A 20,111-nucleotide genomic window follows, 5' to 3' on the forward strand; every position below is an offset into this window, starting at 1 on the left:
ATTGTTAGAAACATGGTCATGTCAGTGAGGATTTAAATTATCTACAAGCTCATTTATCAGCTAGAAAGTCAACGCTTTAGTTCTGGTCCCCCCTCTCTCTCTTTCTGTTTCCTTTTTTTCTTTCCCTCTTCATCTTCTCCTTCCCACCTCCACTCTCAAACACGAGCTGTTGTTTTCCCACCCACCACTTTGACCTGTGATCGTGTTGTTTGAAGTGTAGGCACTGTCTTCGGAGTGTTGCTCAAAGTCCTGCGTCGCAGTGACGGATAGAGCTGGAGGGGTTTCGTACCGGTCGCAGCGTGATGAGCGGATGATCATTGTGCTTGCTTTGTACTTTCCAGCCAAGCTGGAAGTCAAAAGTCTCTATCTTTGGAAATTCAGTAATCACACATGGTGGTTTCTCCAAGGTTTTGGTTTGACATAATGAAGTCTCCAAGTATGATGAGATGATATACAGACAGTGACACTTGTTTGGCCGACTTCTTGTCTCCTGGCTAAATGTTTGTGTCAGGATTGTGCCAAGATGACAACATTACAAAATAAATACATTTCATTTTCTCATCTGTTCCTATAAAGAATGTATTGATCTACAACATTATCTTTAAAGTGTCGTATGAGGCTGAATGATTCCCTCGTGTCCTCTCTTGATCCCAACTCTCCCCTTCACACTCTGAGGGGAAGTGGAAGGAGAGGAAATGAAAATCGGAGGAGGAGGGTGGGTTTAAGGACAAAAGTAACAAGTCTTACTCACTTATTCACTCTATTCAGCTGAATCCAATCTCATTGCTTTAATAGGGTGCAGTCAGCTCTTCAGCCTAGCCATTCAAGCATAGCTGTAGCAGGATGCATATTCATGCACTGCTGGCCTGCAGCTTGCCTTACAATGCACATACAGTGCAGCCGAGAGGGGCTGGTGATGAAAGGGACAAGGAAAGAGAAAGAGAAAGTGGCTCTGTTTCAATCAAGAGGACTGCACACAGCCACCGGTGGAGTGGCATTATGGGAATATGAGTATCCTGTGTGCATTGTCTATATGTGTATGACAGTGTGTGTGTGTGTGTGTGTGTGGGGGGGGGGAGTCATTTCATATAGGCTGATAGAGCAAAAGAGGGACTGCAGTGCTCTTTTCAACCCTCCACTTCAGGCAAAATTCTAATGGGAATAGAAATTAATTCCTCTGCCAGAGCTGTATATGAATTTTCTGTGTGACGTGCAAAACTATGGAAGTGATAGTTGAAGGTGAATGCAAGTTGTACTCACTCCACTGTATTTTGGTGTACTGCCATGACAGACTTGTAATAGTAAATGTATTAGACAGTAAACCAGTTGCTCATTGGGTCCCCAGTGTCCTATAAACAGTTCAGATCAAACAGAAGAGAGGTTCATGCCACTATCATTGTCTCTGCTTGTTTCTCCTGTACCTTAATGTCTCTCATTCTCTCCCTCTTTTCACATTCCCCAGGCCAGCCAGTTGGGAGTGTACAAAGCCTTTGTGGACAACTACAAGGTGGCGCTAGAGACGGCGGAGAAATGCAGCCAGGCCAACGGCCAGTTCCAGAAGATATCTGAGGTAAGTTCAAAGATGACTCAAGGAGCGGTTGGAAGGATGTAAGGAAGACATGTCTGAACAGCGAATATGCAGCATTCATTGCATTTTGGGCTTTTGTTTATTTTTATATCGTGAGGATTTGGTGTAATTTTGTCATATAATCAAAGTTGCTGTGTGTTGCATTTTAACATCTTTAAATCCTAATTTTTAGACACTAGTGTAATTACCATGAACGACACAATTGTTGCGAAGCTCGACAGAATGTCATTTCTACACTACATTTTAAATTGTCTGCCACGAGTTAGCTTTCATTCTGAATTTGAATTTCTCTATGACGCAAATACTTGCTACTACAGAAGACAGAAGACATTTCAACACGTCTCAAGCGCCTTTAACTATCACATTAATCCTCTTCAGTAAAGTGAAGGAGAAAACAAATGCACATGGAACGACAGCACAGAGGGGAAGTAAGTCGAGTCGAAACATCCTCTTTTTGACAGGAAGCAACAGCGTTTATGGGAAATGTGTTCTTATTTTGAGGAATACTAGTTTAAAACACAATCAACAGATATATTGATGTTGAAATATGCTACACTTTTACACATTTAATCTTATTAGTGTCTGGGCAGATGAGCAATTCACAACAGAGGGTTTGGACTATTGTATGTCAGCACATAGTTGCAGCAAGGTGGATATATTTAGTATTAAGAGCTGATGAGGAGGACAGGTGTTCTGGGGTGCTAAGACTCCTCCTGTTTGCTTTGAAGGTGTTAATTAACAAAACATCTGTGACATAAGTGACTCCTGATAATGTCAAACCCAGTCTCAGAATACTTAACCACCTCAAAACCTCTATCTACAGAGCATCTAAACTTTAAAGCATAGTCACCTGTGATTTCTAAACATAAAACCCTTCATTTCCTGTTATGTATTTGACCTTTTGCCACCCACTGTTCAGCTCGTGGGACACAAGCATTGTAGAACTTTCATAGACTGCATGAAAAGTTACATTGACATAAACTTAAAATATATATATATTAGATTAGATTATACTCTCGTCTTCTCTGTCATTGTGTTCATTTTCAAAAACAACGCTGTGACACTAATCCAAGTACATGTAGTAGTTTTAGGTTTTAATCAAATTAATATTATGTATGTAATATATAGATAATATTCATATCATGCGGTAGAGGTGTGGTGGTGGTTGTAAATATAATTTGCTGTGAGGTAAATTCGTGAAGGTTGCATGGTAATGCCTCCATCAGCTTCTCAGTCTGCTGCAGTGACCCTATACTTCTTCATTAGTTTTATCAGCCACAGCCAAGCAAGTAGAGAGCTGTGTGTGTGTGTGTGTGTGTGTGCGTGTGCGTGTGCGTGTGCGTGTGCGTGAGCGAGATCGGGTGTGTATAATTAATTCAATTGATCATTCCACTCCTCTGTTTCTTTCAGAACCTCAAAGTAAAAGGTCCTAAAGACTCCAAAGATTGTACCACAACTGTCTCAATGGAGGGTAGGTGTTTGTGTGCACACATGTGTGTGTTCTTGTCTTTTTGTGTGTGTATTTGTGAGTGTGCATGTCTGTCTAGGCTGGCTTGCTGCTTTAAGACTCCGATCCTGCCCCTTCTACTTGTGTATGCAGTGGCGGTCTTTGGGAGGCAAACTGGCACATGTGTGAGCTGTCACACACACACACACACACACACACACACACACACACACACACACACACTGTCTGTCTCTCTCTTTCTCTCTGTCTCTCTCTCTCTCTCTGTCTCTCTCTCTCTCTCTTTCTCTCTCTCTCTCTCTCTCTTTCTCTCTCTCTCTCTCTTTCCCTCTCTGTCTGTCTCTGCCTGAGAAAAGAGGCAGTGAGCAGGAGAACAGAGTGAAGAGAGGAGATGCGGGATATGGAGGTGCTTCTGGTCCTCAGACTGTGTTGTAACTGCACATACGGTAACGACTGCATGACGCGAACTGCTGCCGTTTGACTCAGATAACTTGGAAGTGTTGTTTTTCCTTTTTCCTGTCATTTGTCTATTTGCCAGGATGTCGGTGTTGTTGATTCTATGGTAGATTGGTAGTATACCATGTTTGCTGTGAAGTTGGGACAGTTATTAATGAGCTGTTAGATTGATTTGGGATAGCAGCATATGTGACAGGTATTTGGAGCTTTATGGACTAATGCGCATGATGCACAAATGGTGTCTGTCTGCAGGTGATTTCAGACCTTAAATTGATTTTTTTTCCCTGTGCATTTATGTGCTGTAGCCCACGCAATGAGGTGGTAAAATTAGTTTCTTTTGAAGCGTTGGGGCTTTGAGCTGTGTGGTTGCTGTGTGAGGATCCTCTGGAACAACATACAGAATATAGAGGATGGACCGCTTTTCTTTGTGTGTGTATGTTTGTTTAAACGCAGGGCACGTTTAGTCTGTATGAGGACTGCCGGACCCAGACTGCTCCTGATAGAGAATACTTATCACCAGAGGATCGGAACAAGAGTTTGTGTGTGTGTGTGTGTGTGTGTGTGTGTGTGTGTGTGTGTGTGTGTGTGTGTGTGTGTGTGTGTGTGTGTGTGTGTGTGTGTGTGTGTGTGTGTGTGTGTGTGTGTGTGTGTGTGTGTGTGTGTGTGTGTGTGTGTGCTCAGGGAGCTGGCACATACCTTTACTCTGTTGGTGTCTTGCAAACTTAAGTTGTTTTGGGGGGGATTTGGCTCAACTAAACCAGAGGGGTAGACCTCTTGCTGCAGGGGGAAGAATGACATGTTGTGGGCTGTCCAAATTATGCAATGTTAAGCAAACATGATGAGCAAATGGTGTGGCTTTGTCAGGCTGAGAGAGGGTGGGTGAGTGTGCGTATGTGTGTCAGTTTTCAGCAGCATGTACCTGTGAACTGTTTGTTAATTTATGCATCGTAAATGAGGATAAACCCAAACGTGCTGGTTGTTATAATCACATTTACTGCTGAGACTATACTATATTATACTAAACTACTATATGATGTGTTTGCTGTACCATAGGTTTCTGTGGTAGTGAAGTAGCATGAAACCACTTTCATATTCCCTCAACAATCAGTGTTTGTCAGCACCCAGGGCAGCTGCTTTGATTACTGTTGTTGTGTTGCGATTCCTTAATTACCTGGCGAGGTAGTCGAGGGATTTCTCTAGCTCAACTCTGAAACTGCCGCTTCCTCTTTGTTTTCCCTCCATATTTCTTTCATCGTGCTGTCTTCCTGTCTTCCTACCTGCCTTTTTTCCCTACACTCATCCATCCGTCCATCCTTCTTAGCTTCCGTATGATTTAACTGGACCCCAGCCAAATCAACTGACATGTGCTTTTGCGCATTTCTTTTTCATTGAAATAAGTCCATTTGTCAGGCTTGTTTACATACTGTATAGTAAAGCTCATTGTTTCATCTGCCTACCACCTCCTAATGAATGGATGCAAATAGCAACACAAGTGCTAAATCAAACAAGCATCTGACATCCTGTTTTACATGTAAATGGGGACTGTTGCTCCGCACCGCTACCGCTTTCTCTCTATGCCTTAATCCTTTCCCTGTCTGTCTTTCTGCCTTATTTATTTTCCCTCTCCTATCACTCTCGTTCCGTCCTCCTCGTCCTCCGTCATGGCTCATGCCTGGCATTGGTGGCTGAATGTCTTGCCAAATACTGAGGGCTGAAAGCTGGCACTCCCAGTGTCCTAGCTGTAGACCCGTGTGTGTGTGTGTGTGTGGTGCTTGTTCAAAGACTTGGTCCACACCGTCTATTCCCTTGTTAGCAAAGATGAATCCATGTCCATCAGCCAAGTCGTCACAGCGACCTTGAGAACAGGACCAATCAGAGGCACCTCGCTGTGAAAGGTCATCGACTTCCGATAATCCGCCTCTCTCTCTCTCTCTCTCTCTGCGTCTTCTCATCCTCCCTCGTCCTGACCCTTGACTGGACTTTGAACTTAGCATCTCTGTGCAGGTTCTGTCCTCGTTTGTAAAATACATTTAAATAGGATTCTCTGAAAACATGCAGCCACTGTAAAAATGATCACACATTTATCCTGCATTAGTACTGCAGACACTGAGTAGATTTCATACACATTGGCATCCTGACTATAATCCTTATCCTGTCTTTGATTGTATTCAGGATGTGATGTTTCCCTGTTTCCGCAGAGTAACCAGATTATTCATATCTCAGCGTATATAATTATAATGTTATGTATAGAAGAAAAGGAAAAGAGAGAGAAAGGGAAAGGGTAATTCTGGTATTTTCTGGTTTTTGGGGTCTAAATGAGGCTGCAATGACTGCAATGTAATCCTTACAGCAACTGTGCACGTGAAAAGTACGTCCACTAAAAGCGCTTGTTTTCAGAGATAGACCTTTTTGTTGACAAGTAAGATGACTTACTGACTCCCATTTCCCCCACCATCTTCCTGCAACAACTCACCTCTCGTGAGATTTCAGAGCAAGACTTCTGTTTTTTGGTGAAACAAAAAGGATCTTACTCTTCAACAAAATGGTCTATCTCTGTAGAGATCCCTTAATAATGTTGTCAGACACTGACACACAATCTGAGCCTGTCACTGGCAAGAACAAGCCCTTTTAGTTGACATACTTTTCACGTGCACAGTTGCTCACAAGGACTACGTTGCAGCAGCTGAGGCGATAAACTGGACCAATTCCAAAACTATTAGCCTTTTACACCCCAAAACTTTGTAAAATAGGGCCCAGGTTTAAAACTACTGGAAATCCCCTTTAAGGATGAACTAAGCTAGAATATTCAGGTCTCAAAAGCAGTAAAAGGTGTTATTGAGGTTTCTGGAACCATAATTTGACCTCATCCGGACTGAAATATCTCAACAATTTCCCAAATACAAATTTGTCCTATACTTTTTATTTAATACTTTGGTTTATGATCAAATACCTGCAAAACTAATGACATCTGACATCACAGCTGTACTGTGTTTAATGCTAATTAGCAATGGTTAGCATGTTAACATGCTAAACTGGTGAACATGGAAATTATTATACCTGCTTAACATCAGCATGTTGGCAAAAATACAACTGTGCCTCATCACAGCCTCTCAAAGCAGCTCACATAGCTGTAGACTGAGTTTCCACGTAGAACCAAGGTGTAAGAGTATTTCAGACATGCAAGACAAAGTAGGACATAAATAATCAATACAGCTGTACTAACTTATACAACCAGCTAACATACTCAGAACTTAGATGTACTACACTACTATGATACTTGAATTATACCCAAGGTAACCTGGTGTCACCTAAACTACCTGTCCTTGAGGTGACGTGCACACACATAATTAGAGGCGTTCACAGCCCCTGTAGTCGGTGCTGGTCCTCTAGTTAATCCTCCAGGAGGTAGCAGTATTGGTTCAGTGAACCACGACCATTGGTGGAGGCCGCATTATTAATGACCTGAGAAACTTCAAAGAGCATCAGCAAGAAGAAGATTCTCTTTGGTCTTATACAGTAGTCGTGTATGTATATCTGAGCATATGAGAGTGAGTATAGAGCGTGTATATGACAAGCTTTATCAGTAGATCTGAACATGTTCCCTGTAGGTTTCTGCTCTGGCGCTTTCATTTCTTTTAGTTGAAGGAGGAGAGTACAGAGGAGAGAAGAAGAGAGAGAGAATGTGTCTGCACTACTGTACAGTTGAAGGGAGCAATGTTGGGTGGTTTAAACAGATAAGTGTAACATTCGAGGGGAAGTGTAGCGCTGTTTCTACCTCTCTGTGGGAGCAGTCTGTCTGGGACGACCTGCCCTGCATACAGAAGGCACATCACTTCTCTCTGTCTCACTTGGCTGGCTTTTCTTCCCTTCCATTTAAAAATCAGTTGCTTCAAGTCTTTCACTTTAATAAATGGAGATTAGCTTGATCACTGAGTGGAACACTGTCAGCTGCATTTTTTATGCCTTTGTGGATCTGGTCTGTTTTTATTGCATACCCTTATGTTCTTTTCTTCTTGAGTACATGTGCAGAGCAACATTATTATACATCTTTTTTTTTTTTTTTTTTTTTTTTACAATGCTTCGTGACACCGGTGGCATTATTATTTTGAGACCTTGAGACGTTTTTGGCATTTCATTACATGTCAGCTGGAACCCAGGTCTGACAGAGGAAACCCAGAATAAAAGTCCTCTCTTCTCTTTTTGTACATCTACATGTGTGTTTGCTTCCCTAGGGGTTCTCACATCTGCCATGCCTACTGCACATCTCTTCTGTATATATTTTTTTCCATTTTCTTTCTATCTTTCTCTCTGTCCTATCTGTGGGAGTTTCTCACCTAGAGCTGTCATGTAGGTCAGACTGGCTGCTGTTCACACCACCTCAGCGGCAAAGCCGTCCCTCTGGGAAACCAAGCCAAGTGGGGTGTTGCAGGCTTAAACTGTGATTTAGAGACAGGAACGGTGGCACGTGTCTGTCTTTTTATATATGCATGCTTTTTATATACACATGCATTCATCTGAGCTGTTTATGTTTACATGCGTGTGTTTCAGAGAGACTCCCTTAAAGTCCAGTGTCCAGGCAGGCTGTAGTTTACCTAGTAGCAGCCTAAATATGCAGTGGAAGCAAAGTATTTCAGAACCAATAGGAGGCAGCAGCGTCAACCCGGCGATGGATTGCATGTTAAACAGCCTGCTTACAGACGTGTGTGTGTGTGTGCGCGCGTGTGCGTGCGTGTGCGTACATGCGTGTGTGTCTCCATCCCCTCATTGTGCAGTAACAAACTGCTGCATTCCCCCACACCAACCCAGATCAGATCACCGGTCAGACTATACGTTCTGTGTTTAACTCAGTGGGAGCTGAGTGGGAGTGTTTGTCCTTGAGGAACTGTGTCCTCCTGTGTATGAATGTGTGTGTGTGCGCATGTATAGCCCTGTGTGTAAACAACACTGACTCAGAGCCCTCCTCTTGTCTCTCCACAGCTCTCCTTTACAAGCCGATTGACCGTGTCACCAGAAGCACCCTGGTCCTTCATGTGAGTACACAACTTGCACTTCCACAGCATAAAGGAGGATTTCACCCAAGTTACAGAAATGACAGGACGCTGATTCAGGAGACGTTGCTGCTGACTTTGATGAATGTCATTTTTAGAAACTCCATTCACTGCTATTGTATTGGTGTGGAGACAATAACCACTGAGACAGATATGTCAATAAGTGGGCAAATAATACCAGTGCTGGAAAGTAACTAAGTACATTTACTTAAGTTCTTTACTTAAGAACAATTTTGAAGTACTTGTACTTTTCATGCTACTTTACTTCTACTCCACTACATTTCTAATGGAAATATTAGTGCTCTTTACTCCGCTACATTTATTTGACAGTATTAGTTACTTTTCAGATTAAGAATTATCATTAACAACATATTACACGCTTATGAAATAATACACATTGTTAAGATTACACCAGTGGTCCCAACCCTTTTGGCTTGTGACCCCTTTGCAAAGAAACTGTGTCTGGTTGGAGCCCCTCATCACGTTTCAGATGTTTGTTGCAAAGCTGTCAGAACAACATGTCCAGTCTGTGCATCCAAGGCTCGTGTGTGTGTGTTTCTATAGGTCATGTTCCTGTCATTCATGCAAAGAAAGCTGTGCATGTGCAGTGCAATTATGTTATTAATAAGAAGACAAAATGAAATCAGCGCTTCTGCTTGTGCTTGGATGGATTTTTGTTAGAAAGTGAGAATGGATTTCTAACAATACACAGAATGAGGGCTAAATTACATTAATGTTAAAAGACATTATTACACCAACAGTTTTCACAGGACAACAAAGTCTTATGCGTCTATGTAACTGTGCATGTGTGTGTGCTTGTGTTGCAGGACTTGCTGAAACACACCCCTAAAGACCACCCGGACTTCCCCCTCCTGCAGGACGCTCTGCGGATATCTCAGAACTTCCTCTCCTCCATCAACGAGGAGATCGACCCTCGCAGGACTGCTGTCACCACGCCCAAGGGAGAGGTGTGTGGGATTGTTTGTGTGTGATTATGTGTAAATGAATGCCCTTTTTATGACTTAGAAATTACCTTTTAATTGCCTGCAAATAACTAGATAGAGCCCACATACTGTACTTACTATAATAAACTCTACTATACTATAATACATAGGATAGTTATTGTTATCCCCAGTTCTCTCCAGTTTATCCTGTTTAGCTTGTTACAGCAGTAGCAAGAGCCTAATGTATGGATAACTGACTTTGAAGTTGGGTGCTGTGTCATATGGTGGAAGGCAGCCATTGATACTACTCTATATCTCTATAGTCTTATTTGTAAAAACACATTTCATACAATTAGAAATACTTTACAAATATGATTTAAGTGTGTAAGTGTACTTGATTTAACATTGCACTCCTATAACATTGTCGGACTCACGATGGACAGTTGAATCAAAAAGAAAAGATGCTGCAGAACAAATACCACACATTTCTTCTACCTTGTCATACCCTGGCGCCTACACTACGCCAACGGCTCGGTCGGACATTCAGGTGTGTTATGCTAGTCAAGCTAATGTAGCCTCAAGCCGCTAGCCTCAAGCAGAGATGAGGAGCAGGCTGCAAAGGTTCTCCACACTCTTCTTTTTTTTTTTTTTCGTCTTGGAGACTTCACATGAGGACATTCACCAGACTTCACACAGCTCCCTCTGGACCCACAAAAGGCGTTATACAACTTTTACCACACAAGCGGTAGCTATAATACTCCCCATGACCTGTTAATAGTGTTTGATGTGTAAAATCAGTGGAGGTCCCCTTAGTCTAACAAACGATTTGAATGCATCTCCTTCCTCGTAAAACATTTGCAAAGAAAGAATTTTTAATATTTTTAATCGTGCAATGTTTACATCCAAGTTGTTAGCTTACAGTCGTCTTCTTCTTCACTGCTGTTAGGGTTAGGGTTAGATCAGCGGAATAGCAGGACACTAACACCTGCTCATAAAAGCATTTCTCCTTAGTGCTCTAGAACTCCACAGGGTACATTTAAGTAAAAAACAAACTAAAAGGTTTGCATGCTTCTCTTTTTAAAACAAAGAGTTTTAGTGTCTGTTACTGTAGGGGCATAACGCTGTAAGTGCAACTGTTTTAGCTGTGTAGCTATTATGAGATCAAAATGCACCTGTCCGGCCTTCAGAAACACTGAACAAATGCATACTTTTGAAAAGTGACTGTAGAGCTGGTGTAGTGATTTTAGAGTTGGTGTGTTTTTCCTCGACTTGAAGGAAAAAGAAGTGACATCAGCTTTTCTCCTAGGCCCGTCAGCTAGTGAAGGATGGTTTCTTGGTGGAAGTGTCGGAAAGCTCCAGGAAGGTACGGCACGTCTTCCTCTTCACTGATCTGCTGCTCTGTGCCAAGATGAAGAAGACTTCTGTGGGGTGAGTCCGCTTTACCTTTCCCTCTCCATCCCGAGAATCAAAACAGTGTATGTACCACAGAGCCACTGGAACATGCTGTCCTCTCTATGTTTCTATCTGCATGTCATTCATTTTGCCTTCCACATCAGCACGTCGACCCCCGACAGTGAAACAGAAAGGATGACACCGGCACTTTACGAAAGATCCTGTCTCTCCTTCTGTTCCTGGCTCTGCAAAGCAGGAGGGCTTTTTGAAGCCTCGCTAACAAAGAGAAAGACTAGCAGGCATTTTGCCTCTGGTGTTTTGGAGAGTGAGAGTAAGCCCAAGCAGAGGGTTGTGTGTGTCAGGAAGCAATCTGTTTGAGTGTGATGCTCCGTCTAAAGGCTTGACACATGTCCATAGATTAAGTGTCACATCTACGGGATTGCATGTCGCTCGCTTCGTCAGCGTGGCGGCCGCTGTTAGCCTGATTGGATCTTATTTTGGTTGACATTCACCGTTCGTCTGTGTCATTTGCAGCAACCCCTCACTTGGAGGAACACATAGTGTTGCCATAACTACCAGACCCTGTAAATCAGACTATTATGGTCTAGGGTGTTATCTCAGCGTGCTGCCTACAGGCTACACACACATAGTGTGAGCAGAGCAACCATCCAGAAACTCAATCAGCTTGGGTTAAGTCACTGAGGATCCTTAATCCCCTTGTATCCTGTGATTATCTCTGTTCTATCATTTTGGAATTAGTTATATTTACATTGACTCTGCTGCCACATGCTCCTGAATACGCATTTTATAATTTTCTTTATGTATATTCCATCGCTGCTATTGTTACTAAAGGGCCAGGAGATTGGATATGATGATCTATTATGTATCTGACTGAGCCCCACCCTTTTATTTGTGTATCTGTATGCGATATCTGCAGTGGTGTGTTGATGTGTGACTAGACACTGCTAGGAGTGCACGAATGGAAGGTCTGCAAAACAGAGATTTCCCAAAAGACCAGAGAGCATTGAGATGCAAAGGGTTTGATAATGCAGATGTGGGGGGGGGGTGTACTTGGATGATAAAGAACTGAACAGCCCGTATTTCTGCTGCTGACGTCTGTGAATAAGCTTTGAATGCCAAAAGTGGATCGCTGTTGTTTTTGTTGTGGCTGAACTAAGGTGTACAGTCGAAGGTGTAAAGTTGAAACACATGTATGAAATAATAATAATGTTCACACCCATTTCCCCCTAAAAGCATCCTGTGTATTGCCATCAGAAATGTGCAAGAATCTATTTTAAATTAAACTTTTTGATGCTCTTGAATTAAGATTTTAGACCCAACAAGTGAGAGTTTTGTTTCCAGTGTGGATTCTCATTATCACGCTGCTCAAATTAGCCTTCTGATGAAGGTGTGTGGCACTGGTAATGAGTGTACAGCACCCAGGAATGCTAATGAAGGTCTCATTAGTGACAATGCAAATCAATCTGATAGAAGTAGCACTGTGCTGAGCGTGCATCATTTTCGTTAATATAGCTTTGTGACTTCATGAACAGGCTGAAAATGATTCCTTATTTTCATGTGTTAAGATCAAATTAGTTCTGAGGTAAAACTAGCACGCTTTTGAATGGAAAAGTAATGCATTCATGAGTATGACCTTAAACTGTAGTGCTCTCGATTGGCCAATTAGTGTCATTTATAAGGCTGGTAGGATGTTGCATGTTCTTTTTTTCTTTTCTTTTTTTATAAAACGGTGAATATTTTAACTTTTTTGTTGTAATGATGTGTGTCCATTACAGTAATGTCTTTTTCACCACATCACAGTGACGAATTAAATCATCTCTTATTAGGAACGCTTTGTCAAAATTAGTCTAGAGATATATTAATTATGGCATTTCAAAGCTTCCTTAAATGATGACATGTAGTGACATCTTACCTGGAAACCGTCCATCTGGACAGTTTTGTTTGCTATTCATTTGCAGGTGTTTTTTCACTGCCTCAACTGATTTATTGTATGATTGTTTGACTAATTGTGCTAATTGTGTTCATCCTCTCCCTCATCTGCAGTCGCCATCAGCAGTACGAGTGCAAGTGGTACATCCCTCTGGCGGACCTGACTTTCCAGACCCTCGACGACTCCGACTCTTGCCCCAGTATCCAAGTCCTGCCGGAGCACGAGATCGAGGAGATGAAGATCAAGATCTCAGTCTTAAAGAGCGAGATACAGAAAGAGAAGGTAATCCTGTTGGTTTTTACTGGCATGTGGAGCCAAGTTCAATGTACTCTGATGGCTTAGAATTGCATAGCTCGGGTTTAACACTGAGACAGGGGACTCAAACCGCTGTTAATCTGTATTAATACAAAAGAGTAGATAGAGTGAGAGTTAGTAGATATAATGTAGATGTAAAGCTGGGTCAAACAGGCGAGTGTCTGCTTGGGTGAGTGTGGGATACGAAGGCAGTTTGAAGGTACGTTAGGTCGGGGCACAGCCAGATACCCACTGCTGGGTCGACACATCATTTAACATGAATACCTAGGAATGCTTCCACATTTCACTATGTGTATTGATGGCTGACAGTTAGTTTGACTTTGAAAGCATTTCACAAACATGCATATGTGTAACGTCTTAAAACTTAAAACTAAAAAGCATCTAAGACTGATGCCACAGTGTTCACTCAGAGGACAGAGGAATTCTGGAGCTATTATTGTATGACGTGTTGGGTTCCTTAAATGAATCATTAGCTGGGTTCTTATTGTTCTAAGAAACACAAAGTGACTCAGGAGGGAAGTTTTGATTAATGTGTCCAGTGAAACTTTGATAGCCATCTATGTATTTATCAAGGCATACGCAGACTTTCATGGAAGACTCCCCCTTATCAGTTTTCCTTACTGGAAGCACTGCAGCTTCCTTTTAACTCAGAACTTGTCGTCCACACCTTTGTTTGTCGTAGACAGGGTTGAGGTAAGGTAGGGAAAGTCCTGCAGTTGTGAAATGTGTAAAACAAATACAGACAAAAAGAATACATGTGAAATCCAAACATGTATAATATAGATACTCAGACTGGGGAAAAACATGAAACTCAAAACAGAAATGTTCCTTTTCTCCTGAGTAAAAGTCTAAAAATGTCCCACCTAATCTCCAAATTGTTACTGTGATTTGCACCAGTGATCAAAGCGCTGCCTCACACTTATCCTGCCAAATGTTTGCCATTGCATCAGCCTTTCTCGTCTATTCCTATCAGTGCTGAAACTATGAAACAATAGTAACAGAGGTTGAAAAAAAAGATGCTATAAGCCTCCAACAGTTCCAAGTGTGTACAGTATAAAACCCCCAGGCCCCCCGGCTGAGACACTCTGAAGGCTTCAGGAGCAGAGAGTTCCTGTTATTCCTCTCTCACTGTGTTAAACTCACCCTCCCAGGGCACAGCGAGTGACCACGGCTGGTATTTAGAGTCAGGAGGCCAGAGCAGGCAGAGATTCAGCTGATTGTATCCAGGCTCTGACTCACGGTTTCCTGGTGAGGGCAGGGAGGGTGTGTGTATTTGTTTTCCTTCAATACTGACAAGAAGCTGAGATCCTTGAATTATATATCAAGACTCTCAAAGCACAGCGCTCTCTTTCAGGGGCTGATCTGCAGTCTCTCCTGGAAAATAGCAAGGATTTCAGTAAGCTGATACCAGGCTGACAAGAACAATAAGGACACAGTAGTCATGAATCTATAGGTCTAATTTTAACAGGTCGTTAAAAAATAGTGCATAAACGAGTTAGTTTTATTTCAGAATATACTGATGTTTGACGTTGTTCCTGTTGGATAACAACTTAAAGTTTGATTTCATGTCAGTACAGCATCCAACAAACCACGGGTGTGGATGCACAAACATTCAGTTCACATTATTATCACGCTTCAGTTTGCTTTTATGATTTGAGAGAATTGAGGGTGGAAAGGAACATGCACACAGATGATGATCAACCTTGAATTCAAGGCGACACAATCTTTTAGTGGAGTCAAAGAATCAGACTTCAGGTATCATATTAAAATGAAATTAGCCTCATATTTTGCTGATTTACAGCTATTCCACAAATTCTATATTATAAATATTCTATATGTCTGTTTGATTGTTTGTGTGTGTGTGTGTGTGTGTGTGTGTGTGTGTGTGTGTTTAGAAAGCACCGAAGGGTCAGAGCCGCGTGGAGCGTCTGAGGAAGAAGATGAATGAACAGGAGTCGTGGCTGCTCCTGCACTCCCCCACCATCCCCTTCCGCATCCACAACAAACATGGAAAGGTAATCTGTCCGTCCCGTCCTCTCACTCGCTGCATCCATGTAGCTGCAATGCTCGACTCTCACCACTGGAGGGAGACGTGTACCTTTCGAAAGAGTCCTTTGTAGTCGATCAGATTTAGTCGGATGGTTATAGCTGTTCTAGTGGTTTTTACATACATTTCTGCTTTCTACTTTCTGTACAAAATCTTCAATACTTTTCTAAGACTCTAATGCTCTTTCAGTAATGATTTTAGTGCAGAGGAGATTACCTTGATGTGTTTGTCAACCGTGCTTTTTTCTGTGTGTATCCAGAGCTACCTGTTCCTCCTCTCTTCTGATTACGAGAGGTCAGAGTGGAGGGAAAGCATCCAGAAACTCCAGAAGAAAGGTAACACTGCTTTTGGATATAATTGTTCTATTTCTGTCCTTAGAAAACACTGTGTGCTTCATCTTGAAGTTGTTTAAAACCACTGTTTGCACACTGTACCACAGAAAAGTGAAGGTTTGACCGTAGCTGTGTGTTTTTCAGATCTCCAGTCATGTGTGTTGAGCTCCGTCGAGCTCCAGGTCCTGACCAGCTCCTGTTTCAAACTCCGAACTGTCCACAACATTCCTGTCACCAGTAACAAAGACGGTGAGAAACACTCGCACACAATATCTTCTTTATCCTCGTCCTCTTATGTAACTTTCTCTTGCTTTCTCCTTTTCTTTCCGCAATCACAAACCCACAAAGTCTCCCATTGCTCCTTCCTCTCCTCTCGCTTTGAGTTTAGATTCACACAAAAGCATCTATTACACTCTCAGCACACAAAAAAAAGCCACATAATGAGAGAGGGGGGCCTTGCAGGAGAGAATCTAGGTTACAATATGTTTCTCATCTAGCTCGTAGCACTCAGTGCCACGCAGTGTGTCGGCGGTGGCCTGCGCTGAGCTTCTCAGCTCCTATATGTTTGTTTTTGCTCCGGATCTCCACGTTTCACGTTCGCTTTCAGAGGCTGGTGGTGACATTAAAGCCATCTGGCCGACCTACTCTGATCTCCCCGAATGGCACGTGGGGTTTCTGCTTTCACATGCACACACAATACACAAGCACAACCACAGAGCTGACAAAGAGCTTTCAATACACTGAGAGGCACACTGTCTTAATCTGTCTCACATCATACAGAAAAAAGATCCATGTTTGCTTCTTACACAATGGTATCTTGATGCAAGCCATTATTTTGACATCCAATACCTTTTAAAGTGGTGATCATAGGGATTCTTGCTTTTCATTTTAATTCTGTGTTCTGGTGAACGTCGAGGGAAACAAGAAGTCACTCAGATGTCAGTTGCCAGCTGAACAGTGAAGTATAGTACTGTGACTTTTTTTATTTGAGGGAGAAGTGCTTTTTTCCATTCATGCTCACTACCCAGTTCCTCCTTTAGAAAAAAACATCATATCAATTTACAATTTATTTATTTCTCTCAATTTGTTTCTCTCAAATATGTATAAGTTCAGAGCTCATTGATAAAGTAGTTTGGTTAATAATGTTAACTGCTTTGGCGACTGCAGGAGGTTTTAACTCACATGATAACTCGCTCTGCGGATTTGATTAAACCCTCACCTTTCTGCTTTGTAACAGGTCCGTCATTGTGCTTCAGTTTGTTGATATTTTCCTCTCACACACACACACACACACACACACACACACACACACACACACACACCTACACCTCAGTGACATGTCATGCAGGGAGCACAGTAGGGGTTTAAATGGAGACCAGCTGGTGAAGGAATGTTTCTCATAACTAAGAGGATGGATGATATAGAGACCCTTAAATATTCTCTTTCATTTGACTCCTTTGATAGGATTGTTATCAATTATCACACATTAGTTAATGGATTTCCACAGTTTGTTGTTGAAGTTAGATTATAACTGAAAGAAACAGATCTCAATTTCACTCTAAAAGCTCCACATAGGCCACCTCGAAGCTGAACCTTTGAACCTTCTCCCTGTGAAACGTCCTTGTCGCTTATATACAACACACACACACACACACACACACACACACACACTCACTCACTGACTGCTCTCCTCTCAGCTGCCTGCAGTGGAGCTCCAAACAGTCCCGCAGCCCTCCATCGTAGTTTATTTACCAGGAAACAGCCAGGCTTCACAGGCCTCAACCAAAGCAAGACTGTCTCCCCTTCATGTGGGGGGGGGGGTATATCAGGCCACCCAACAAATGTCCACCCACGAACCTGCATCGGCGGCCAGCTCAGTTGTTATGGCAGAAGCCTGCTTGTTGATGTGAGGTCTGATACCAATCTGACGAAAGGTTGTAATAACAGTTCATTTTCACTTAGTTCTTCAAATAAGTTACTTTCCTCAGCCTTTACTCTGGTGCGCTGCATTCAAGCCTTGGCCAATGTCGTCTAAAGTTTAATGTGTCTCTTTTCAAACACAAATTAGTAACTGGGTGTTGGTAACTCAGTTTTATGTTGATTAGCTGTTCCAAATGATTCCAGACATTGACATTACAGAGTTTAAAAGTGAAGGTTAAGGTGGTGTCTTGACTATGGGCCTGATGCAAGAACATTTCAGTATTATCATCCTAACTCTCTCTTAGGTTTTTCTTCCTGATGAATGCCACTAGTTCTTGAGGAGGTGCACGTTTCATTCCCAAAAAATGCTCCCAAAGAGTACAAAAAGAAGCTGCAGAGCTTCAGATCCTGTGACAGAAATATAGAAAGAATGGTTTGATATGAAGTTAGACGGTCCAGGATTAATGTGAGACAATCATGGAGGTATTAGACAAGAGAATGTTATAGGTACAGTAGCTGATGTTACACTGTACCAGAGGATCTGGACAGAGACCTGCACAAACAGCCTGAGGCAGCTGTTGGAGTGAGAGAACTTTCCAACAACTGAAATGTAGAAGTTACTACCAAAATATTCCAGTGAGATCTGCAGCAGGAATGTGATTGAAATGACATCAGCAGATACAGTAGTGCTCAGTGGGTGATTGCCTTTTTCTTTGTTTCTATCTGTGAATCTATCAATCCACAAGTCATGATTTGCAATGACTGTTTATCTTTGCATTGTTTTCTGAATTACTTTCAAATACAGTATGTCACCATATTCACACTAGGCTCTGGACTAACTGCTCTGTGCGCTTGTTTTCCAGATGAGGAGACTCCTGGCCTGTACGGCTTTCTGCATGTGATCGTCCACTCTGCCAAAGGATTCAAGGAGTCAGCCAGTAAGTCATCCAGAAAAGGCATTTCCCCCCACACACACTTGTGCACACACTCTAGCACAGCATCCCCTCACACATAGTTGCTGTGCATCTATGTGTCTGCCAGCAAAACACATGATCCAGTCAATCACTGCAGTCTACACATGCAGTTTCCATCATGCCGTGGCCCAATGCAGAGATGGCCAGATGGATGGATGGATGGAGGATGAGAGTATAGAAGACAGGAGAGAGTGAAAGAGAGAGTCTCAGAGGAGAAGTGGAAGCCACAGTGGAGTTTCTGTGGTTGTTTTCATTTAGCAGACATCAGAAATGACACATAATCACTCAAGACACAAAAAAGGAAAGAGAGAGAATGTTTAAAATCATGCACAGCAGGAGAGGACAATTTTGAAACTGAACTGCTGGCAAACATAATGCCTGTTGCCTCTGATATTGACAACCTTACACAAATGTTGCTTTGTATTATAATGTGTGCAGATACAGCTGTGTGTGTGTTTTATTATCAGCCGAGTGATGTTGGCAGGACGGTGCAGTTTCAGACGTGTCAGAGTAGTGGACAGCTGGTGCTGCGGTACACTTTGTGCCCTGTTGCACAAGCGCCAGTTCAAATATCAAATATCTGGAAACAGAGACTGAGATGAAGAAATGTGATTTCCTCAGTTACCATGACAGCCTTCAGTATATGAAAGCCAGCCTGCTGGAATTTCCCGGGTAATGGATTGGAAAGCTCTCTCCTCCGAAAGCCTGTTTGATCCTCGATGGAGTGCGGAGAACTGAAGGGTTTAAAAATGAAGAAAGAACGTGTGTGTGTGTGTGTGTAGAGGGAAGTTAGGTAGTTTCACTGATGCAGTTTGATGTCAGTGTGTTCAGTGAAGCGTATAGAGTCAGGGTGTGGCATACAAGCAATGGACGTAGTGTGGGCTAGTTGCTGTGTTGCTATTGTTAAGGGTCACTCGGGTGGTGGTGATGATAATGGCCATTACAGAAGCGTTTATCCTTAAAATACATCAATGTTACACACTCTGTTCAATGGACAAAGAAGCTTTTTAGCTGATGGAATCATTTGTCAAAATAAAATAAAATGTTCCTCTAAATGGGTCGGATGTTAACAAAATGTAATTATCAGGGTTGTAGTGGAGAGTGAATGCACCTCAACTCTTAAAATCTGAAGTAGCATTTACGCACATCCCCCGGGCTGCTTATGTTTAGTTTACGCTCGTTGAAAGTCTTTCTCGCACTTTTTCTTTCGTAAACTCTGGGATCGCTCACACCATCCACTCGTGCCAGGTGAAGAAAACAAGCAAACCCTCCTCTTCACTGAATCCAGCCAAAGAAGTGACTGATTTCTTTGTCAGACAGCATGGATGAAATTATCCTCCGTTAGATAAAAGACCATACGTTTGATTATCTGCCAAGGGTTTAGCTTAAAAGACAATACCAGAATAGCCATAATTAATTCTCATGTATGCACAGTTCTACATCACTTAGTGCTTTTTGTTCACAAGTGTTCACAACTCTCTGTCACAACATACCGGCTGCAGCCACAGTGCACCACTGCTGCCACCAAACACCTGTGTTTGTCGGTAGGAGTGTGCTGTGTGGGTGACTGTGTCTTACATATGTGTGTGTGTGTGTGTGTGTGTGTGTGTGTGTGTGTGTGTGTGTGTGTGTGTTGGTGTGGGGGGGGGGGGGGGGGGGGTAGTTAAGTGTTTTATGTG

The 20,111-nt window shown here is 42.4% G+C and overlaps 1 protein-coding gene across 4 annotated transcripts in view; it reads left to right on the plus strand.

Annotated features, from left to right (window-relative positions):
* Window positions 1-20,111, plus strand: part of abr (ABR activator of RhoGEF and GTPase) — a 121,965-nt gene that overhangs the window by 60,400 nt on the left and 41,454 nt on the right. For 3 of the 4 annotated variants that reach the window (XM_070916910.1, XM_070916911.1, XM_070916912.1), the window contains 10 exons: window positions 1,463-1,570; window positions 2,999-3,059; window positions 8,487-8,539; window positions 9,385-9,525; window positions 10,808-10,929; window positions 12,958-13,126; window positions 15,055-15,174; window positions 15,466-15,541; window positions 15,683-15,787; window positions 18,322-18,396. In XM_070916910.1, the coding sequence (XP_070773011.1) occupies window positions 1,463-1,570; window positions 2,999-3,059; window positions 8,487-8,539; window positions 9,385-9,525; window positions 10,808-10,929; window positions 12,958-13,126; window positions 15,055-15,174; window positions 15,466-15,541; window positions 15,683-15,787; window positions 18,322-18,396 (1,030 nt within the window). Of the gene's footprint in view, window positions 1-1,462; window positions 1,571-2,998; window positions 3,060-3,453; window positions 3,500-8,486; window positions 8,540-9,384; window positions 9,526-10,807; window positions 10,930-12,957; window positions 13,127-15,054; window positions 15,175-15,465; window positions 15,542-15,682; window positions 15,788-18,321; window positions 18,397-20,111 lie in introns of those variants that run through there. The other variant, XM_070916913.1, reaches the window with a different exon arrangement.

Source organism: Enoplosus armatus, chromosome 13 (assembly GCF_043641665.1).
Source record: "Enoplosus armatus isolate fEnoArm2 chromosome 13, fEnoArm2.hap1, whole genome shotgun sequence".
NCBI classification, from domain to species: domain Eukaryota; kingdom Metazoa; phylum Chordata; class Actinopteri; order Centrarchiformes; family Enoplosidae; genus Enoplosus; species Enoplosus armatus.